Below are 8,383 nucleotides of genomic sequence, written 5' to 3' on the forward strand. Positions count from 1 at the left end.
ATTAAAATTACATTAAAATGGGAGTAAAGAACCATCGTTATGCGAGTTTTATTTGTACTACATATTTCCTTACTTTATTAGGTTTATTATAACATAAGAACTTATTAATATTTTTAATGTCCCACTGAAAAAAGCCGAAAACAAAGACCCGAATAATAAAGATCACTTGACCTGCTCTCCAACGTTCTTAAGAAATTTTCGAGGAAACCAGGACTACAAGGCAACTACGTGATGAACGGTCTCGTATCGACCGGTGCCTGTAAACGATTAGCTGGTTGGCCTCGTGCCCAGTTTACGAATAATACTAGTCATTTGGAATATTTAAATTTAAAATGTAAACAGGGCGAGAACTAGTGACTAGGTGCTTGGCATTTCGCACGTTTGTGCATGATCAGAGGTGAAAGAACTCTAGTTGTATATTCCCGGCCGTTATTTATTCATCTTTTAACTAATTCACGATAGATTATAAACAAAGTCTCGTAAGCCAGAAAAGTAACAGTCCCGGGAAAACCTAGTACTGGCTTCATTTTACTTTATTTCTCACAGAGAGTGTAATTAAAGGGAATAAAAGTAGACTTCACGACTCAAAACTCGTGACAAAGGGACCCAGAAACGGTCAAGCAGCCTGAGTCAAGCATGTACTTTAGTACTTTTAACATAGAGAGAGAGAGCTGCTTTTAAAGACAGATCTTTTTTTCATAATATCCTGGCCTTTAACTGTCCACTGCTGAACATAAGTCTCGCCCTTGGGGGATTTTGCCTTACAATAAATAAGATCTTTTATTACAAATGATAAAAGATGCATACTTGACCAAGTCGCTTAATCATCTACAGAATATTATACGGAGTCAAAGCATCATGGTTATTACTATTGATACATGAATCCCTCCCCGTAAAAGGAGGGCATTGACCTACTATTACTACGCTGCCTAAACAATTTATAAATAGACTTTATTTTGTTTTCCTGTGACTTTATTAGTATCGTGTACCTTGTTATCATATCAGCCGTTACCTGTCCACTGCTGAATATAAGTCTCCTCAATTGGCGGGGGTTTGCCAATATTTGCCAAGCTTGGCACGCGGGTTAACAACCGCAGTTAGGTTTTTGTAATATTTTAAAAGGAACGCTGCTACCCACCCTTCGTCTATAAAGTTCCCTTAGTCGCCACTTATGGGAAAGGGAGGGGTGGCCCATTCTATGATTGGACTGCAGAGTTCATTAGTATATTGTAGTGTATTTCTCTAGTTGCCCCTTAATCACGCCATACGAGGATACAATACACATTCTTTCATCATAACACCAAGAGTATGATAAATATGCGATTACTTTATTTTATACTATTTCCTCTATCATCTTTTTCTTATATTTTATGCTTCTACTAAGTTTTTACTGTTATCTTTTCAATGAAGAAATAAAATTATTTACTTTAAACATATGTCACAGCAATGAAAAGATAATGGCTGAAATGATATGTCACAAGAGAAAATAGCCAACCCTAGAGATGGCCTCGTGCTCTTTACATGCTAGTGAAAGACAACCCTTTGTTATATAATAAAACTGGTCAAGTACGAATCGAACAATTTTGTAGCCACAACGCGCAATCGTCGATGCTACTCACAATTACTTCTGTCATATTTTTGGTAAACTATTTATAAACAAACTGTAGTAAACAGTTGCATAAATTATTAATAAAGATTGCTTTTTTGATTCCCACAAAAAAAATACTTCGATTATGACAAAAAGAGTTATTATGATTTAAAAAGTAAACTATTAAATCGATTTTGTTAAAATGTCTATGGAACCAATCTGTGAGTATATCCTTATAGATAAAAAAAGAATTTTCCAAGTCGCTTTACAACGAACGAAGTTATGACGTAACAAAAAAAAAAATTGTAAATTATGAATAATCACAATACAATATTTAAATAATATACATATGTTACAAGTTTCATCAGCCGATTTTAAAGTAGAGATTTGTCATTTCGACTGTTTATTTACATTATTACGAATATGTGTTAAAACAATATTTATTCTGTAATTATATATAACGTCTTGTGACAGACATTCACGAGAAAAATAAATAACTATGTACTATATAGTGAGCCTACAGTCAGTTTCGTTTAAGATCATATATTACATGCGCTATGCGCATTATGACACTTGTGACTTGTGTAGGTTTACAATGAAGTAAGTACTAATAATCACCGATGATGTCATTAGTTTGTCGGTAGTGTTTAGGGTTGCCACCTTTACAATATTTTAAAATGTTATTATTGTGACATAACGATAATAGTTGGACATAATTGGTTATTGATATTTTCTTCAATATTGTAGAACATACTTTTGTTCTATCACCAATAGTTTTCGCAACGCACGCGACAAAAGATATTTTATAGCATTTTTTTTACACCTTGAGTTACGTTACTAAAGTTTTAGTAATGAACCCTAATCTTAACCTATGTTACTCAGGGTGAATGTAGCTTTCTAATGGTGTAAGAATTTTTGAAATCGGCAAAGTAGTTTTTGAGTTTATTCATTACAAACATACAGACACAAATACAAATCTTGCCTCTTTATAATATTAGTGTAGAAGTGTAGATAACTTAGTCAGTTTCGATCCGATTTGGAAAATTCTTTTTTTGTATGAAAGGTTATACTTAGTTCAGTTAGTATTTAAATAAAAATAACTGATTTTGTTACTATTAAGGTCGGATTTTTTATGTAAAGTCAATTTTAGTCAATTGCTTGGGCACCTCTGTCCCATTCGTGTTTCAACCGTGAAGCAGTTGTGTTTGCATGGCTGTGTTTCGGTTTGAAGGGTGGGATATGGCGTGCATTTTCAGGGTACAGAGGAATAACACCTGAGTCCTCAGGAATGGAACGCATGGGGGGTATCATGGGCGAAACCGTATACTCTGTTATGTCCATAGTACTGCTCATGTCTATAGGCGACGGTTACCACTTTCCATCAGGTGGGCCGTCAGCTTGTTTGCCATTCTAAGTTGTATAAAAAAAAAATGTAACAATTTTAATTATTGCAAATATCAAAATACAAGATTTCATGATTATTATATTAGATATTTAGTTTAATTTTTAGTATTTTTTTTTGTCACTTGATTTTACACCAAAGTGACTCGTTTCTTTTGCAAAACTCAATTATTCTGGGATATATTTTACATTAATTAAAAAAAGCCATTGTAATTTCTCATTAACGGTTTGATTATGAGTATAAACTGCAATAATACTGAGAAATATTTATATTAAGACAAGTTAAATTATAAAATAAATAATATATATTTAATATTGACGATATACTTTTTTATCATCAAAGAAGCACGCCATTAGCACAAGTGGGAACCCTTACAGTGTTAGTCAGGAGATATTATACAATAGCATGACCAAAATGCCTACACGACTAAAAGCAATACACATGTATTATATGTACTATACTTATTGATATTCGAAATACAAATACGCTTATCTTAAACACCTGAGGGCCTACCATGAAATGTTTTTCGAAATTTCGGAGCCAAAACGAAACACAAATTAAAAGTTAAAATTACATAATACATGCCGATTGGAAATATTAAAAATGTTAAAATATTGTTCTTTTGGACTTTTATGATAGGATGTATAATGAACGAAATGTTAAACTCCATTTATTTGTCCGATTTTGGTATAAACAAAAACACGAAATTGAGTCCGAAATTTCGGAATTTCATTTCATGGTAGACCCGCTGTATAGATGTCTTTGCCTAGATTAACGACAAGTGTGTCTATGGCAATACCTAACGGATGGGAGGAAAGGGATTGTTAGTAATGGAGACTAAAAATCCCATTGATAGCAAAATACCCAATCAGGTCGACCTCCTCACGTTTCTCCCTGGAAACTATCATGGTTAATTCCTGATGAATTCATCATGTTGGGCTAACTGGCCTGTTTTCATTCTCATCTATCACTCTTCACTGGTGCTCCGCCAGCGTATCCCGTCAGCGCAGGCGGGGTTACCATTCCATTTTCACCCATCATAAAAAAAAACCTAACGGATGAAGGACCATAATTAGTCAATGACTAGTTACCAGTACTAGTGCTGTCCTTGTACATTTTTTTTTAGAAAACAAGGGGCAAATAAACTTAAAGCTCGCCTCTAGCTAACTACTATTATTACTAGTGAAAACTGTCGTGTAAAACGTGTATATTATTCCAGACTATTTCATTACTTTTGGGATCATTGACGACCCTTAGTTATGGAAGCAGGAGTTCGTGATAGACAATAGATCCGATTTTTCATGCTCTCCTGTCATTTTACTGCCAACATAAATCAATAAGAGGCAGTGTTACCATTCAATTTTCGTTCATTAAAAATAGAGTTGGATCAATCAATGATGTTGGGGGGAAAAGGGATTGTTAGTAATGGAGACTGAGAATCCCATTGCTAGCAATATACCCAACCAAGTCGACCTCCTCACGTTTCTCCCTGGAAACTATCATGGTTAATTCCTGATGAATTCATTATGATGGGCTAACTGGCCTGTTTTCATTCTCATCGATCACCCTTCACTGGTGCTCCGCCAGCATATCCCGTTAGCGCGGGCGGGGTTACCACACCATTTTCACCCATAAAAAAATCAATGATATTAGTGACATGCCATTTATAATTACCATTAGATAACGACCTTATAATTTTGTGACCAATTGCATCGCGTGAATACAGTTATTTCATAAATACAAATGAACGAAAATACCTATATGTACATTATATGTTTATTTAATGGGTGGTAATTATCAATCCATTATAAAGAATGGTAAACCCATATACAGGTATACACTGGCGGAACTCCAGTAAGAGGTGATAGGTAAGGCTCAAATAGGTCATTTGGCGTATAGTGATGAATTTATAAAAAATTTGCCAAGATAATTTCTAGAGGGAACCGCGTGGAGGTCGACCTGATATGATATATTAAGTTTACCATTTCATTATTCCTTTATAAAACTTTAGCATACAAAGTAATAGAATCTAATAACATTTCCTATACTAGGTAAAATATAAAAATATTACTATATCATGAACTACATACTTAAATAAATAGGTAATGTAACAAAATTCTGAATCAAATACAATTTCACTGTAAAATCTAACTAAATATTATTCTTATTAATTTATAAATATTAATAAGATAGATGCTACTCTTTCACGCTAAAACTACTAAACGGATTTGAACGAAATCTGGTACACAGGAATACTTACACACACGAGCAATGCCACGGGAATGTTAATATTAGTGATAGAATAATAATATTTCAGAATGTACCATAGTGAATTTAAATACGTAAATAATTACCAAATCTATATTATCAATCATCTGGCAACTCTGGTAGTTTTCTGGCACAAAGGTCAGCTTCAGTGAGGTCATACTATAATCACTGAACCGATAAAATATATACCTACTTACTTTGGAAAAAAATTGAGTCTCTTCATTATTTTTTTTTTTGTTTCATATCGCCTCTCTTTTTAAATTTATTTAGTACCTAAAGTATTTACGTACATATAAGCTTGAGCACAGTTAAGTGCACACATTTAGATTCTATTATCAAAATGGTGAAAGCGATAGTAAGAAATGGGAATTAGTATTTATTACTAGCAATAAATGCTGTCATCGACCTCCTCGCAGTCCACCTTGGGAACCATCGTACTTAAATCCAAGTGACTAACTGGTATACCTTTTCATAGTCACTTATCAGCCCTCATTAATGCTCCGCCAGGATATACCGTTAGCATACAAATACTAAAATACGTTAACTTAAATAATAAAATACGTTAAATAATAAAATACGTTAAATAATAAAATACGTTACCATTCCATTTTTCATCCATAAAAAAAGTGTTACCAATATAGGTAGGTAAGGCAAAATTTGAAAGACAACTCCCCTTTAATTTCGTGATGTCTGTCTCAATGTTTGAACATATTAGTAAATATATAACTGCCTATGTCACACAAAATTATGACTTATAAATAGATAACTGAAGTTCAATCTGTAAAAACCAGATAAAAATTACTATTTACCTACCTAGATTATTATAATAAAAACACTAAATGACAAAAAGTTGATTTTATTCATGTACTAATAACTTATAAGCAATGATCTAAAAACCTTGCAACAGCTATGCACGAATACCTAACAAAATACTATTGTAGCATTTCTTTTTTTTTTTCGAACTCAACGGTAAAGAAGAATAATGTAATAAGTAAGAAACTACCTGAGCAAGTTCGTTTTTATATAAGTGCACTTCTCTCGAGACACTACAGGAGGGAACAATTTCAATAGATTTTTTTTAAAGCATGTAACATTTATTGAATAGTTACAAATGATAGGTAGGTACCTATGTAAGTACTTACATTACCAGAAAGCACCTTTCCGTTTATGAGTAGCCGTATGTGTGGTAGCTTGTGTGGGGAGGATAATACGTAGCAGTGTGTTAATTTTTTTTTGACAGCTGTTTTCGACAGGCGTAAGTCACTGTTCCATGCAGCTTATTCTTTAGTTTTTAGCAGTGCATTAACTAGTTTTATTGGAATGGCAACTGGCAATAGGTAGTATTTTGAATTAATATGTAATAATTAGTGAAGATTTAGGAATTCTACATAGGATCCGTATGAATATGAAATTTATTCTATCCATGTGCCATTGTTTGACAAAGTGATACAGAATATCCTTATAACGATGTTTCGTTAAAAATGATGTCATTCAGTTGCTCATTGGAGCAGAATAACAAAATAAACGCGTCTTTTTTCGAATAAACAAACCAGTTTGAGTTTTTTAAGTCAGCTTGTGACCGGCCACGTAGGGCAACCGTTTCACCGTCCGCTGACCACCGCGAGGCACCACCGCGGGCGTCTACCGTAACCTTTCATACCCGAACCGGTTCCAGACGCCCCGAGTCTGGCTAGGAATAACAACATAAACTCACCGCCACAACCAGGTTGAAGAAAAATAGCACATATTTCACAAAACTCGTTCCACATCCCATTGTGAATGCACTGAGTCACAATTAATTCACAAGTTGTCACACGCGGGTTTACTTGTTTATTTCGTTGGCGGAGCGACGTAAACTAACAGCGTTGGAGTATTACAACCGACTAGTTAGAAAATTGAAAGAGGGGATCGCGTTGGTGACGCGTCCCCCCCCGCGCCCCACGGGTTACGAGACTCATGACCCCCTCATTCACCTTTACAAAACGACCGATCCGCTCGCACTTGTTAATACGTATATATTTATCTCGTTCTAAACTAAGATTTCATCTCACTTCACTTTATTACGCTACAACTACGTACGAGTCTCGCTCGGGTGTTTTCAAGAATTGGATATTTGGTATTTTGTTTAGTTTAATATGCAAACTAAAGTTATTTAAGCTTTCGTTCCTTAACACAAAATGTCATTATTTGTATCTATCTGATTTCTTAGGTTTTTATTATGATTTTAATATCTTCTAACTTCTAGATGTCTCACATTCATAATACCTATCACTTATCTAAAATATAAGTGATTTTATATTAATATCAAGCCGGGGCGGGGCGGCTTCCCACCATTTTTTTTTAATAATAATACAGGCCATATTACTCGCTAATAAAGTAGCTTTCTATAGATAAGTGAAAGAATTATTAAAAAGTTAAGGATTTTTTTTTATTTATCCGTTACAAACATCGTACTTAAGTTTCAATTAGATGAAATAAAGAGGTTTATATATTAGGTCTTTTTACCATAGATAAGTATTATTGTCATTATAGCAATATGCAGGCTTTCCCAGTGATCTTTAGGTTATTTATATGTAGGCAAAAATAGGCGAAAATTTCATCCATATTAAATGAATGAATAAAAACTCTTTATTGTTCTTTTAAAAAAAATATACAGATTATAAAAAGTAACAATATGTACACAAACAAAATAAATAATTACATAAAAGCAAGACAAAAAGACAACAATTTAACAAAATATTACTCCAATAATTTAGTTCTAAAAATTGAAGATGAAAATCTTAGGGTATAATTTAAACAGAAGGTAAAGAAATTAGGTATTTTACCTATCTACATAATAAGGATTTTTGCATTATAGATATTTAATAAATCCGAATGCGGTAGGACTAATGAAATAAAAAAAAATATTGTTAATAAATTCTTCTAATAAATATATATGTAGTATAAATGAACTCAGATTTTTTTTTTAACTTACATGTCACCATAAGAATCTAGAATATTAAGATAATATCAGTTACCTGTCTTCTCTCTTCTTTGTGTTGCCAGCCATTAATAACAGTTGCTAGTGATTAAGTGATGTTAAACGAAAATTTATTTAAAAAAATATAATAATATGTAGTTAATTA

General features: G+C 33.1%; 1 protein-coding gene across 2 annotated transcripts in view; it reads right to left on the reverse strand.

Annotated features, from left to right (window-relative positions):
- LOC113517439 (CD63 antigen-like) overlaps positions 1-7,154 on the reverse strand; it is a 50,884-nt gene extending 43,730 nt beyond the window's left edge. For both annotated transcript variants that reach the window (XM_052897917.1, XM_052893885.1), the window contains exon 1: positions 6,973-7,154. In XM_052897917.1, coding sequence (XP_052753877.1) covers positions 6,973-7,032 — 60 coding nt within the window. In that variant the 5' untranslated portion in view covers positions 7,033-7,154. The remainder of the gene's footprint in view (positions 1-6,972) is intronic.
- Positions 7,155-8,383: the final 1,229 nt, after the last annotated feature.

This window comes from Galleria mellonella, unplaced genomic scaffold, assembly GCF_026898425.1.
Source record: "Galleria mellonella isolate WM207_F2 unplaced genomic scaffold, CSIRO_AGI_GalMel_v1 utg103, whole genome shotgun sequence".
Classification (NCBI taxonomy): domain Eukaryota; kingdom Metazoa; phylum Arthropoda; class Insecta; order Lepidoptera; family Pyralidae; genus Galleria; species Galleria mellonella.